Source organism: Sorex araneus, chromosome 3 (assembly GCF_027595985.1).
Source record: "Sorex araneus isolate mSorAra2 chromosome 3, mSorAra2.pri, whole genome shotgun sequence".
Classification (NCBI taxonomy): domain Eukaryota; kingdom Metazoa; phylum Chordata; class Mammalia; order Eulipotyphla; family Soricidae; genus Sorex; species Sorex araneus.
The window spans coordinates 203,303,357-203,318,914 of record NC_073304.1 but is presented as its reverse complement, the minus strand read 5'-3'; the positions used below and the strand labels follow the sequence as shown (position 1 = coordinate 203,318,914).

Below are 15,558 nucleotides of genomic sequence, written 5' to 3'. Positions count from 1 at the left end.
TGTTAGCTGCCGGGCCCCAAACACTGCTAGAGTAGGACCTCACCCCACATCCAAAATTAAAATAAAATATTGATTACCTTTCTACTGGTTCCATATTTCTTTTCATTTTCTCCCACAATGGTTATTGATATTGCCTACCTTTCTTTCCATGAATTTGTATTGAACTCAAACTCAAGCTACCTTGGATGCATCCAGACAGTCTTAACTTGAAGTGCTTTTCACTTTTTGTTAGTTTATTTAAAGGTTTGAAGCAGAGAGGAAGTTGACCCTTAAAGTCAATTTACTTTGCAGTGCACAGAAGTTAGCACTAAGTAAAAGGCTTATTAAAGGAACTATTTATACCTCACAGAATTCATGTCCTCTATATTTTACAGCTCTCATATAAAAGAGAGATGCTGGTACTAAAAGCAGTCTAGCTGGCCTCCGGATCATGGCCGATCAGCAGCAGAGCGGCCGCACAAGCGTGTGGTCACCCAGGTCACATCTCGGCGGAGTGCGACTGGTATGCCCCCGGCCCGAGATTGCCCTCGCGTCCCACTGTTTCAAGTTCAAACCTCTTCTTTTTTTTTTCTTCCCTCACCACCAAGTTCATACCTGCTTAACAGTCCTCATAATATGGCGGACACCATGCCGCTTTTCCCCAAAAAGGGAAAAAAAAACCAGAAAGATCTTTCCCCTCCTCAGTCGGTGTGGGACTATGGGGGGTAGGAGGTATGCTGGGGTTTTTGGTGGTGGAATATGGGCACTGGTGAAGGGATGGGTGTTCGAGCATTGTATAACTGAGACATAAGCCTGAAAACTTTGTAACTTTCCACATGGTGATTTAATAAAATAAATAAATTTTTAAAAAGAGAGAGAGAGAGAGAGAGAGAGAGAGAGAGAGAGAGAGAGAGAGAGAGATGCTTCAAATAGAGAAAAAAACAAATCAGGAAGGCTCTGAAAAAAATCAGCTAGGGGGCTGGAGCAACAGCACAGCAGGTAGGGAGTTTGCCTTACACACGGCCTACCCAGGTTCGATATCCAGCATCCCATATGGTCCCCTGAGCACTGCCAGGGGTAATTCCTGAGTGCAGAGCCAGGAGTAACCCCTGTGCATCGCCGGGTGTGACCCAAAAAGAAAAAAAAATCAGCTAAATAGGCTGTTAGTAAGCATCACACTGATTAAAACAACAAAAGCAAAAACTTTGAACAAAAGTATATTGTAGGCCAAAGGATCAGGCAGACAAATACATGGAGTCATGGATTTAAATCTCCAGATCCCATATGACACCAAACACTCTAGTCTGACAGCTCTGCTGTCTACAACCTATAGCAGCACCACAAGTGATTTCCACAAACAGCACAATCATGTGTACAAATACCAGAGAAAAGGTTATGACTACTGCAAGCACCTAAATTTTAGGTGGGGGATAAAAAAACACATGCACTAGTCAGGAAGCATGCCTTCTGATGAATCTCTGTGTGAGCACCATGACAGTAATTTTAATAATTCCTTACTAACTCTGAAAACAACAGGTCAGGTGGCAGAAAAGTCAGGAAAATACAGAGACCTAAGATTAGGGTGCAGTTAATGCTCCAGCTTTTCCCACCCAGAGATGGCATGAGCCAGGAAAGGACTGGGGCCCCCAACTATGTGTGAGCCTCCCTCAGTGTCTCTTTCCTCTGCATACAATCTCCTCCACAAGCTTGTTGTAAGATTAAATGATATTACAGATATTACACAACAGAAACATTCACAGGGCTTATAAAAAAAAAGTGGGCATTCAACATTTGCCTTCTAGTCTCATGTACTAAAATGACCCATATGCATAAACAGTAGAGATTATGTTGTTTTTAATTCCAGAATCTGAAAGACATATTCCAAAAGAATCCACCTATTTTTCTGTTATTATATTCAATGTTGGAATTACTAACAAAGCATCTCATCTATTCAACATAATGTATTGTTCACCCTTAGAATAATACTTAATATATACATCAAATATAAATCAAATTAGAGTGAGAATTTTATTTAGCAGTAACTGGAATGTAGCAAGCAGCCAGACATAAGACTGTGGAAAAAAAAGTTCTTCACTCTGTGAACCTTCAGATCAGAAATAGGTGAAAAGAAAATTATCAACTCCTGCCAGCCTCCTGCACTAGAGAGGTATAAAGTAAGAAGATGGAGTAAAGGAGGGCATGCAAGAGAGAGTTAAAGAGAGAGGTAACCTTGAAATTATCTAGGAAAAGGGACACTTCCTACAGATGTCAAAGCAAAAAGAAAACAAAGAAAACACCTCACTAGCCCTGAACTGCTAACCCACACACTTTTTAATAACATGATTTGTGAAGGCCCTGCAAATTTGCCAGCAGCTGTACCTAATTCCTAACTGAAATTATATAGTGAAACAATTACTACAAACGTCATGACCCAATCATTATAAGCCAATGAATGAGAATATTGTTCTAGTTTGATATATGTAACAAGGATACAAAACATCTGACTTTATGAATGATAACAATTAATCATCCTAGTCCACAGCCCTCTCATTGTCACAAATGCAATCAGAATGGAATTAATAGCATGTCTGCCTGCTCTGCTCACTGTGTGAATTCTGTGCCTACATTATTCTATGCTGTAAAAGGGCAACAGAATGGTGTCTAGCCAAGATACTGAAAGAGATAAAAGAGAAAAATTTACGCAAGGCTTTACACGGCAGCAAACACATGCAAAAGAACAAATACTAGCAGAAGTTACTAATTATCATCATCATTATTACTGTTATCACCTAATATTATTATCACCTAATAATATCTCTGATCCACTGCAGAAAATCATTATAAAACAGTCTATAGTTAAAAATCATGAAAGAAAACCTGTTTTAAATGATGACAATCTTTTATTTCAAGACCAAAATCTTATCTATTGCTGGCTTCCTTTTGTCTTATGCTATCACTCCAAGTATGAAAAAACAGGAACAAAGTCTAAATTAAAGAAAGCCCTAAATAAGTGATTTCTTCCCTTTCCTTCTTTGTTGGTTAGTTTTTGGATTTGGTTTTCTTGGCAGTGCTGGTGATCAAACCCAGGGCCTTACAGCTCACATGTGCCACAGCTCACAGCTTACAACTCACAGCTCTGAGCTACATCTCTGGGCCCAGAACACAGTCTCACAGTAACCACAATTTTAAGAAATCAAAACTACTCTCTGAAATAACAATATAAATGTTTAATAGTAGGTTAAAGAATTTACATTTTCCTTACCCAGAAGATCCAGTGCTCTTACAAATACCAAGGAGGGGTCTTTTTTCAGCAAAGTTGTCACATTTTTGAGCACCTAATAAAGAACAAAAATATATATATAAAAAACTTTTAATAAGCATTCCTGATTACCTTCCATTATTTTCATGCCCTCCAAATATTAATAGCTGAGAGATAGCAAATGATAGCATCAGAGAATTATGTATTTGACTAAAAAGTAGAAAGGGAAGTTATAATAATGCTGTAACTATTTGCTGTTGTTACTCTGAGTCATGCTCAGGGGCTACATCCAGTGAGTTGTCCTGGGGTTGCTCCCAGCAGTGCTTAAGTACCAGGAATTAAACCCAGGCCTCCTGCATCCAAAGCATGCATGCCAGCCCTTTGTACCATCTCCCTGCCCCAACTGTAGTTATTTTAGAAAACTGAACAAGTATTTAATTTGTCTTAAAAAAAAAAAACTGGCAAGAGTTTCAATCTTATTAACATTCTCATGAAATAAAAAAAAATATTCTAGCAGAGGCCAGAGCAACAGTACCGCAGGTAAGGAGCTTGCCTTGTACAAAGCTGACCCCAGTTCAATCCCCAGCACCCCGTTTCCCAAGCACCACCAGGAGTGATTCCTGAGTACAGAGCCAGGAGTAAGCCCTCAGTACCAAATTCACCAACTAATTACCTGACATTACTATAATTTTGATATGAAAACTAAAGAGCCAGGAGACAACCATACGAGCAAGCCGGGTTCTGAAAAGGATTCAGCACGATCGACCATATCCACACGGTGACCAAGCTCATTGAAGCTTCATGAGAGTTCAAGATGCCGCTCTATCTAACGTTCATCGATTTAAAGAAGGCCTTCGATTCTGTTGAGACTGAAGCGGTCATCGAAGCCCCAGCCAAACAGGACGTTCAAACTCAGTACACCGGGAGCTGTATTACAGATTCATCATCAGGGTATTCACCATTCTACAAGGAAGTGATCACTGACATAAAAAGAAGGATTCGGTAGGTGATACCATTTCACTGAAACTCTTCAGTGCCACCCTCAAGAACATCATGACTAGGATGGGAAGGAATAGGAGTGAAGATAGACAGTCAGCAACGACACCACCTCTGCTTCTCTGATGACATCGTTCTAATAGTACCAAACATTAGCCAAGTAGCACAAATGCTGGTCGACTTCGACCTCAAATGTGGAAAGGTCAGACTGCAGATGAATCTCACCAAGGCAATGTTCATGAAAAACAAACTAGTCCCTGACATTCCATTTACTCTCAACAGAACAAACATCTCCGAATGCAGCAGCTATGTGTATCTGGGTCAAGAACTCAACATGAGGAATGACTTGGCGCCAGAACTGCGCAGGAGAAAGAGAACAGTGTGGAACGCATTCAAGAGTGTTGAAGAAGTGGTTAAGAAGACAAAGAACCTCCGGCTCTGAGCACATCTTTTTGACTCCACCATTCTTCCTGCACTAACATATGCCTCAGAGACCTAGGCCCTATGAAAATAGGACGAGAACGCTATTCGGGTATCCCAAAGAGGAATCAAAAGAGCTATGCTTGGAATATCACATTTCACTCAAATGAGAGAAGGAATCTAGAGTTCCGAGCTCCGTTGACGATCAAGAATCAGGGACACTGTCTCATTTGCCAAGGCGTCTAAAATCAGATGGGCCAGACACGTAATGTGATTTGGAGACGACCGCTGGACTAGAGCTGTTACCAACTGGATTCCACAGGACGTCAAAAGACACTTGGCCTTCTGGTTCAAAAGACACCAGACTTCTGGTCAGATGGTCAGACTTCTTCACCAAAATCCTGAATGAATGGTTTGAGGCTCTTCATGTTCCTGGAGCAAGCAGATACCATTGGGGTACACTAGCACATGACAGGGACGAATGGAGATGTTACTGGTGCCCACTCGAGCAAATCAAAGATCAACGGGATGACAAGTGATACAAGTGACTGATTGTGATCAAAGCAGGGAGAGAGTAAGGTGGAAATCATCTGCCACATAGGCAGGGGGAGGGTTAGGACAGGGGGTATACTGGGGTTCTTGGTGGTGGAGGGTGTGCACTGGTGAGGGGATGGGTGTTTGTTCATTGTATGACCGAGACATAGACTGGAAAGCTCTGCAACTCTTCTCATGGTGATTCAGTAAAAAAAAAAAAAATAGTAATAATAAAATAAGGTAAAAAGAGTAAGACCCCATATGTAAATAGGCATTCCAAAAGTATAAGATCAGAAAAATACAGGGTCAAAGAGTTAGGATAGTGGGTAGGCTGCTTGTCCTGCACACAGCAGACCTGGGTTCAATCTTCAGCACCCCAGATGGTCCCTCAAGCCCAGCTAGGTATAATCCCCGAGTGCTGAGCCAGGAGTAAGCTTTGAGCAAAGCCAGGTGTGCCCCCCCCAAAAAAAAGAACAGAGAAATTTAGAGGAGATAATTCATTAAATAGTTTTTTTAAAAAAATGTTCCCAGACAGAAGAACACAATTTTATAAGTGCACTGTGGGCCTAGTACAATGGGTTCACTAGACCAATGCCAATGCAATTCATCTCAGGTTAGCAAAAACAAGATGCTTCTGAAAGTTTCCAGGGAGGGGGAAAAAGAAAAACAATGTTTATGGGATCAGCAATTCCAATAATCTATTCAAGTATTAACTACCTTATCATAAAATAACTACTCTCTGGGCTGAAATGATAATATAGCAGATAAAGCACTTGTCTTGTACATAGCTGACCCAGATCTGACCCAGTACTCCACAGTTTCCCAAGTCCCATCAGGAATGATCCCTGATCACAGAACCTGGAGTAACCCCTGAGCACTGCACAGAATGACCCCTACCCCATCCCATCCCCCAAAAGACTACGATCAAGAAGACTAAATAGTTTCCCTCAAAGGTCAAGAACAAAGCAAGGATGTCCTGCTTTCTCTTACCATTACTACTCATCAAAGTATTAGAAGAAAATATGCACAACAGAAAGAAAATATTTTAACACTGTTTGCTACCAGGAAAATGCAAATTAAGACCATCACGTGTACCACTAAACTCAGAATTGACTTAAAAAATAATCATTACAAAGGGAAATGCTGGTACAGATGCCAAACATCTACATTACTAACCTGAAGGAGATACAGTAAGTCTTCCTAGAAAAGGTTTTTTTGTTTTGTTTTGTTTTGTTTTCTTTGAATCACTGTAAGCTACAGTAACAAAGCTTTCATGTTTGAGTTTCAGTCATACAATGATCAAACACCCATCCCTCCACCAGTGCACATGTTCCACCACCAATGTCCCCAGTAACCCTCCACCCCGACCCAACCCCTCCCCCGCCTCTACGGCAGACAGTTTCCCCCATTCTCTCTCTCTACTTATGGGCATTATGGTTTGCAATACAGATAAGAGGCCATCATGTTTGGCCTTTATGTACTTTAAACACACATGTTCCATCCCAAGCGATCCCTCCAATCATCACTTAGTGATCCCTTCTCTATTCCAGTTGCTTTCTTCCCCAGCTCACAAGGCAGGCTTCCAACCATGGAGCAATCTTCCTGGCCCTTGTCTCTACTGTCCTTGGGTGTTAGTCTCACATTGATATTTTATATTCCATAAATGGGTGCAGTCATAGGAAAGGTTTATAACTTTTCAAAATAATTCCCTATACTGCAAAAACAAAAACTCTCACCATACATTTCATCAATTAAATAATGTGTATACTTATCCCTAAGAAATAAAACTTAGGCTCACACAAACATTTATTTGCAATAACCAAAAGGGAAAATTATCCTAGATGTTCTCCAACAGATGAATGATACCTCCACACCCAATAATACTAATCAAGACTAAAAATGGGATGCTGATATTATAACTTCAATACACTTCAAAATTATCCTGCTACATAAAAACTAAATCTCAAAAGTTTATGTATCATGTAATTTCATTTATCAATTCTATTGAAATGACAAAATTATTTTGGCATGGAGAACACACTGATGGAATGTAAAAGCTAGGAAGTGTGAAAGGAGATGTGATGGAGAAGATCACTGAAGGTGGGGACAGTTACACAAGTCCCCACACATGATAACATGGGATGGAACTTTGTGCACGCATTTTGCCAATGTAGACTTCCCAAATTTCATTTTGTTCCATACCTATGTAAGTGAAGCTTTGGGGGCAGGAGATGTGGTTCATTAGTGTAGTTAGCATTTCAAACATGTGAGTCCCTGGGTTTAATACCGAGGACCCAAAACAAAAACAAACAAATGTAATCACTGAAAAAACTAAGTGAAGGGCATACAGGGCACAAAGCTTCATGTATTGTTTCTGAAACACCTGTAAATACGAAAAATTAAAAGTGTGACTAGAATAGTTTAGTAAGTATTTTTCTATCATATATTTACAAGTTTGATTTTGCTCATAAAAAGGAGCATATACCAAGAAGAATGAGATGACAAGCCCATCACCTATCACTGATTCAAGATTTAGAATCTTCATGGATATTCAGAGAAGTAAAAATTCTAAACTACAAAATCCTTGTATGTGAGGACTTTCACCAAAAAATAATCAGGTTTAATCCAGAGGTGGGCATGTTAATGATTACACATTTTGGAAATATATTTAAATTGTGACATTTCAAAATATAATGCCTTGGGGCTGGAGCAATAGTACAGCGGGTAGGGCGTTTGCCTTGCACGCGGCTGACCCAGGTTCGATTCCCTGCATCCCATATGGTCCTCTGAGCACCGCCAGGGGTGATTCCTGAGTGCAGAGTCAGGAGTAACCCTGTGCATTGCCAGGTGTGACCCATAAAGCAAAAAAAAAATAATAATGCCTTGTATTATAATTAAAATAATTATACAAAATAAGTTAAAATAAATTCTTCAATCCAGTAAGACTATAATAATAAAACTAATTTTATTCATAAATTTTCATAAATTAAAATTTTATAAGCATTTTATAAATCTTCATTAAATATTAACTTATTATCATTATGTGCTATTACCCCTAGTAAACAAATAACCCAGATTTCATAATTAACAATATGATTTGATGGGAGTAACCCTAGAGCACAGAGCCAGGAGTACCCCCTGAGCATTGCTAGATGAGGCCCAACCCTCCTTCCCCCACCCCCCAAAAATTATTTCAGTGAAGCACAAGTTAAAAATTAAACTGGTCCAAAGTCAGGTTAACATTTGTTTTTCAAATTAATTATAATTGAATTTCACTATACAAAGCCACTTCTTCACTCCTACATACTTTACCTCCACCTTTAACAATAACTATTTTCCTTTTCCTTCCTGGTGCTTTCAAGAGCTTTTCAACTTGAACTTGTATTATACATTCCAACTTGTACTTTTGATGAATGAAATAGCAAGTTGCTCACATGCAGATAAAATTGGTAAGCATGATTTGATTGTTTTGCTCAGAGCCAAAGTGAAGAATTGAACTTGTGAGTGTCACCAGTTCTGTACTGGACTTAGTTGACCCATCACCTATCACTGATTCAAAATTTAGAATCTTCATGGATATTCATAGAAGCAAAAGTTCTAAACTACAAAATCCATTACATTTAAAAACATAGTAACTCATTAAATACAGCTAGAAAAATCATGCAAGTAAAAAGAACCAGTCTAAACAAAGCAAACAAATAATAACAAAACCTCCAAATGCAATTGATGTACACTCTTTGGTTTAAAAAAATTCTAATTTCTACATGAGAAATTCTTAACTCTAAATAATTTTACTGTGGACAATTTAAATAAAAACAATTTTTAAGCATTAGCATAAAAATTTACAATCACATGAATAGTATAGCTATTAACCTGATTTTTCTTACAGCACCAACAGCATGTACTCTCCACAATGCCTAATGCAGTCATCACCCTCCCCTAAAGTAATCCTCCAAATTGTAGAGGATTAATTTTTTTATATATGAAATAGTGTTTGCCTGCAAGTACAGTAGAGAGAATGACGTCATACACACCTATTCGACAGCCGTTAGCAGAATAGAGCACGATGATTGAAATGAAAAGTGCTAGCCAAATCCATCAAATATATAAACTATCACAATCCTGTTGCAAAGTCCTTTTGTTAAACTCCTTTTATCTTAAATCCTTTTAATTCTGCCCTATAACACTAAAACATTTATAAAAAGCTTAAAATCCAAATAAATCACACAATTAAAGTAATGAAAACAGGTTTGCCCACCAAATTCATCCTCCAGAACAACAAAATTCAAGAGTTTCCATGTCACAAAATATCTAAGAAGTATCTTCCACCACACATATCACTGAAATTCATTTAACTCAAATAGTGTAAATGTATAAAGACACCAAACAGAAACTACTTCTATGTGGATCCAAAAGTATATCTGGTGACAAATAAAAATTCCATTGACAGTGAAATGTACAACTCCATTCTTGGATTTGTGGTGGAAGTCTGGGAGGTGACCACATCTGGCAGTGCTCAATGGTCACTCCTGATAGGACTCAGGACACCACAGGTGTCAGGGATCAAATCCAAAGCTCCTGAAAACAAAGTCATGTGCTCCAGCCCTTTGAGCCATCTCCGTGACCCCATCAACTCATTTTTTAATATTGAGCATGACGCCTAAAATACAAAAAAAAAAAAAATAATACGATTAATTTTAACTGATAACATTTTTTATAGAATGGTGGCTGTAGACATTTTTCATTTTGTTGAAATAATTTTCTTTTGGAAAAGATTTCACTCTTGTGGAAAAATCAGTTGGTTCGTGTCTTTTTATAATATCTTTATTGAGTTTCAAATGGTAGTACTAATTTAAAAATCTACGTTTAAGCTAGAAAGTATGATTCTGGGTTGGAGAGATAATACAACAGGTAAGACATTTTCCTTGCATGTGGCCAATCTGGGTTCTACCCCAAGCACCCTATATGGTGTCTCCCAAACCCAGTCCCTGCCAGGTGTGGCCTAAAAAATAAAATGTGTGTGTGTGTGAGAGACAGACAGACAGACAGACAGACAGAGACTCTACTACCAATTGGTAGTCAAAGTCAATACATTTTACTCTATATAATCTAAGGTTCTACCAGAACACAGGGAGGGTGAGAGTCCGCCCTGCCCCAAAGGACCCAGCCCCGGCAGCTGACCTCCACAACCCAACCACCGCCACACTCCAGGCCACTTCCCACACGCTCAGGCCAAGCTTCACACATGTGAAGTCCCACTAAACCCAGGTAATGCGGAATTTTGTGACCTTGCACTCTGGGCTCAATGGGACCCAAGAGCAGAGATCCTCTTCCTGCTTTCCCCAGTCTCTGGAGACCCAGGGGTCACACCCATAAGCTACCTCCTGCTGGTGCGACATAATCTCATCGGCCACCATCCAGAACTCATAGCTGCATCTCCCAGAAGGGAGCATAAAATGAAACCCCAGAACCATGCCACCAGACTCCACACCAGGCTGTTTTCACTTGGGGGCACCTCAGAGAGGGGCAGGTGAGAGCCCTCCCTGCCCCAAGGGACCCAGCCCTGTCAGCAAACCCCCACAGCCCAACTGCTGCCACGCTCCAGGCCACTTCCCACACGCTTGGGCCAATCTTCACATACGAGTAAATATATTCCTGGACCGCGCGGCCACAAAGACACATCATAAGACACTCCCTACTCATCTTGCATACCTCTCAGAGAGCCTGGCAAGCTACCGAGGATATGCCACCCACACGGCAGAGACTGGCAAGCTGCCCATGACGTATTAGGCTTGCCAAAAACAGTAACAACAACGTGCTCTTCATGTTCCTGGGGCGAGCAGACACCACTGGGATACACTAGCATGCGACAGGGACGAATGGAGAGGTTACTGGCACCCGCTCAAGCAGTCGATGAACGGGATGACAGTGATACAGTGGGAATACTTTCCCACTCAAAGTTCAACTTTCGTACTGATTCTTTTTAAAAAGGGCTCAGAAAATGTCTGAGCACATGCAAAAGTGAGCCTGGCTCAATCTCCAGCTCCACACAGTATTCCAGCATCACCGGGAAAGACTCCTACACACAAAACTGACAGCAGCTCCCAACAACAACACCTCCTCTTAAAACAAGCAAAAAAAGGGAAAAGCCTTAATTTTATTTCACAAAATAATCACCATTACAAATTGTATAATCGTCAGATCTATTTCTTACGTAAACAGAGAGAATTAAGAGGAATTTCTTAAGACAGGCTGTAGGTCAGAAGGAGATGAAACAGTGGGGAGAGCTTAGAAAACAGACACGGGATGCAGGGATCACCAAGACACAGTTTTACCTAAGCAGGATCACCAAAGACATCCTGAACATTTGCCACATATATCTAAAATGAATAGATATGTTAGCTCCATGGTGACTTAAAAAATTTTAACACAGGAAAGGCAATATTTTCTTATTATTGCTAGCCTTTTTACTTTCCTTTTACTTTTTACTTTCCTTTTTCCTTTTTCTTTTTACGTTCAATCTATCAAGTATATTTTAATCTTTAGTGAAATCCTATTATTTTCTTTAATAATGATAAGCCCAAGTGCTCTTTCATAAATTACTCAGAAATATATATATTTTTTTTGCTTTTTGGGTCACACCCAGTGATGCACAGGGGTTACTCCTGGTTCTACACTCAGGAATTACTCATGGCGGTGCTCAGGGGACCATATAGGATGCTGGGATTCGAACCCGGGTCAGCCGTGTGCAAGGCAAACGCCCTACCCGCTGTGCTATCGCTCCAGCCCCTACTCAGAAATATTAACAAGCACAAAATACAAAGTCAAATATTTGACAGAGTAAACTTTTATCAAGAATAAACAACCTAAAATTAAAAGTTAATAAATAAATAACCTGGGGCCAGAGGCATAGTATAGCAGGTAAGTTGTTGCAAGCAGTTGACCAGGTTCAATCCCCAACTTCTCACAAATAAACTATTCAATCTGTTAAATGCCCCTCCCTCCTTTTGGTTTTGTTTTGCTTTTCATTTGGGGTCACATCCGCAGTATTCAACCGTACACTCGCTTACTCCTGGCTCTGTGTTCAGGAATCACGAATGGTGAGCTTGAGGGACCGTATGGGATGCCAAGGATAGAAGCTGGGCTGGCCGAATGCAAGACAAGCACTCTACCCTCTGACCTAATCCCTCTAGCCCTTAAATGTCACATCTAAACTTGAAGGACAGGGGGCTGGAGCGATAGCACAGCGGGTAGGGCGTTTGCCTTGCACGCGGCCGACCCGGGTTCGAATCCCAGCATCCCATATGGTCCCCTGAACACCGCCAGGGGTGATTCCTGAGTGCATGAGCCAGGAGTGACCCCTGTGCATCGCCGGGTGTGACCCAAAAAGCAAAAAATAATAATAATAATAAAAATTAAAAAAAAATAAACTTGAAGGACAGCACAGAGTTTTCTTCTGCAGCCCTTGCTCACTGAACAAGGCTCTTGTCAAAATGTTCATCAAAAGGCTAGAGCACATGCTTCATATGCAGAAGGCCTGGGTTCAGCTCCCCAGCACTATGCCAGGAGTAGCCTCCAAGTGGTGCCACATATGGCCCCAAAACCAAATATATGAGGGAAGGAGTTTTGGCTATATAGAGAGATTTATGTGTAGATAAATAATCACTTCTCAGCTTTTGGCTAAGATCAAGTATAATATTTGGTCTTATCAGTTGAACGTCTAATACATCTAGTACAGAGGGTAGGTGCTTGCCTTACAGGTGGCCAACCCACGTCCAATTCCCCAGGATCTGAACACAATACATTTGGTTGGCTTTAAAAGTAGAGAAAGGGAAAGGGACCTTGCCTGTCATATTCTTGCTCTCCTTTCCTGCTCACAATCATGACACCAGGATCACTCTGGTCCAATCTTCTTCCACTTTGCTCACACAAACTGGAACATGCAAAACATACTCCTGTCTTGGGAATGCTGTGCTTCCTATGCTTTACTTCAAATTGCCCAGTCATGCTCTGTGAACAACTCACGACCTACTTCTTTAGGTCTTTCAAAGATATTTTAGAATGAAAATACCAATACAATCCTCCATCAATGCCCCAGATTCCCTGCTCTGACTTACTTCTCCTCAAAATACTTAATGAAACCTCATAAGAATTCTAAAAAAAAAAAAAAAAAAAAAAGATGGGTCTGGAGCAATAGCACAGCGGGTAGGGCATTTGTCTTGCATGCGGCCGACCCGGGTTCGATTCCCAGCATCCCATATGGTCCCCTGAGCGCCGCCAGGGGTGATTCCTGAGTGCAGAGCCAGGAGGAACCCCTGTGCATTGCCGGGTATGACCCAAAAAGCAAAAAAAAAAAAAAAAAAAAGAATTCTATTGATTTGTTTGTCTCAGCATATCGAATAGTAACTCCAGGTACAAATATAATTGTGTGAGAATGTCCATAACAACCTAAGTCATAACAGCTCAAAGCAATTTTCAACCCAAGTTCCATACAGTGGACTACTACTCTGCAATCAAGAAAAGAGAGATGATGGCTTGGGAGCATCAACAAGAACAAAGGCAACTACTCCCTGTAAGGAGGGAAAAATCACAACAGCAGTTAGGGGAGACTGGGTGACCTGAACATGTGAGAAATTTCCGGCCTGACAAAATGCTATCTTTTTAGAGTTACAGATTACAAGAGGATGCCCACTTGCCACATGAAAACATATCACTACACCTTCTTACTGTAAATTATAATGATTTTTAAAACCTGAAAATAAAGCCATTCAGAGGCAATGGATATGAAGTGACTTCATGCCATTAACAGTGACTGGTAAGAGTGGTCTTCTCCCTTGTTTTGGTTTTTGTGTTGGAAGAGGAGGAGGAGGGATTCTGGTGATGGCAGAGGAAGTTTGTGGAGCAGGGGTGAGATACATCCCTGGCCCAACATCTTTTTCTTCTTATCAAAAATGTGAGAAAAACAGCTTGGGTGCTGAAGCAATAGTACAGAGAGTAGGGTGCTTGCTTGCCTTAACAGGTGGCCAACCCGAGTTCAATTCCCCAGCATCCCATGTGGTCCCCCGAGCCTGCCAGGAGTGATACCTAAATGTAGAGCCACAAACCACAAGCCCTGGCATCACTCAATTTGGTGTGATACAATCCTCCATCAATGCCATCAATGTGTATGATTATACATACACATCAATGTGTGTATGTATAAATATATATATACATACACACATATATTTGTATATATGTATATGTGTGTCAATATATACATATGTATGTATAGCTATCTTTAAATAATTTCAGAAAAGGCACAAATAACTTCTGTCTTTCAGCATTCTTCATTTTTTTCACACCTGCAAACCAGCACCTGTCCTGCACACCGGTCCTCAGATTGGCAGAAGCAAGGCAGAAGGCCAATAGTTTCCACCCTTCCTACCCGTATAGAACTAAAAGTCCCTGGCCAGATGGTTGGAGATCACTGCTTGAGTTTTCATAAATCACTGAACTACAACCACAAGCACAATCGTGCCCACTCCCATGTGATGGCAAATAATGTTTATAGTTGTTCACAAGTCACGACCATGACCATAATTAAATTCTTACATTCTTGCAGTCATCTTCTACATGCATTCTCTATTTCACATTTCAAATAAAAGCAAGTATTATTAAGTACATTTTGTTGTTGTTGTTGCTTCAGGGAGTCACATCCAACGTGCTAGGGTCTACTAACAATGGTGCTTGTAGAACCATGCAGTATCAGGGATCAAACCTGGGGTTCATACATTCAAAATCTGCCCTCTGAGCCACTCCCAGACTCACCTACAGATTTTCTTTAGACATTTATCTAACAAAATATGATCATAGAGTGCACACTATTCTGGATCTTCTTTTTCTCAGAGAAAGCATTAGGTTCATCTCTTCAAGTCAACCAACATCTAATTAAAAAGTAATTTAGGACCAGAAAGATAGTACAGTGGGTAGGGCACTTGCCTTACACATGGCTGACCCAGCTACTATCCCCAGTACCATATATGGTTCCCCACGACCTGCCAGAAGTCATCCCTGAGTACAACCAGGTACTAAATGGGGATTTTTGTTGATTTTTGTTGTTGTTGTTTTGTTTTGTTTTGTTTTGTTTTGTTTGGAGGCCACACCCAGCAATGCTCAGACTTACTTCTAGCTCTACATTCAGGAATCACTTCTGGTGGTGCTCAGTACCATATCAGATGCCAATAATGGAACTTGGGTCAACTGCATGCAAGGTAAGTGCCTTATCCACTGTACTTTCTCCCCAGGGCTCCCAAAAATGTTTAAAATAAAATACTAAAAGTAAAAGTAAACTAACCAGAAAAATGTGCTTTGGAAAATAAAGATGAGGT

At 40.4% G+C, this 15,558-nt stretch overlaps 1 protein-coding gene and 1 pseudogene across 7 annotated transcripts in view; one reads left to right on the top strand and one right to left on the bottom strand.

The window, feature by feature from the left end:
• BCAS3 (BCAS3 microtubule associated cell migration factor) overlaps positions 1-15,558 on the bottom strand; it is a 613,911-nt gene that overhangs the window by 519,054 nt on the left and 79,299 nt on the right. For all 7 annotated transcript variants that reach the window (XM_055130825.1, XM_055130821.1, XM_055130823.1 and 4 more), the window contains exon 7: positions 3,242-3,314. In XM_055130825.1, coding sequence (XP_054986800.1) covers positions 3,242-3,314 — 73 coding nt within the window. The remainder of the gene's footprint in view (positions 1-3,241; positions 3,315-15,558) is intronic.
• Positions 12,850-12,961, top strand: LOC129403736 (U2 spliceosomal RNA; annotated as a pseudogene).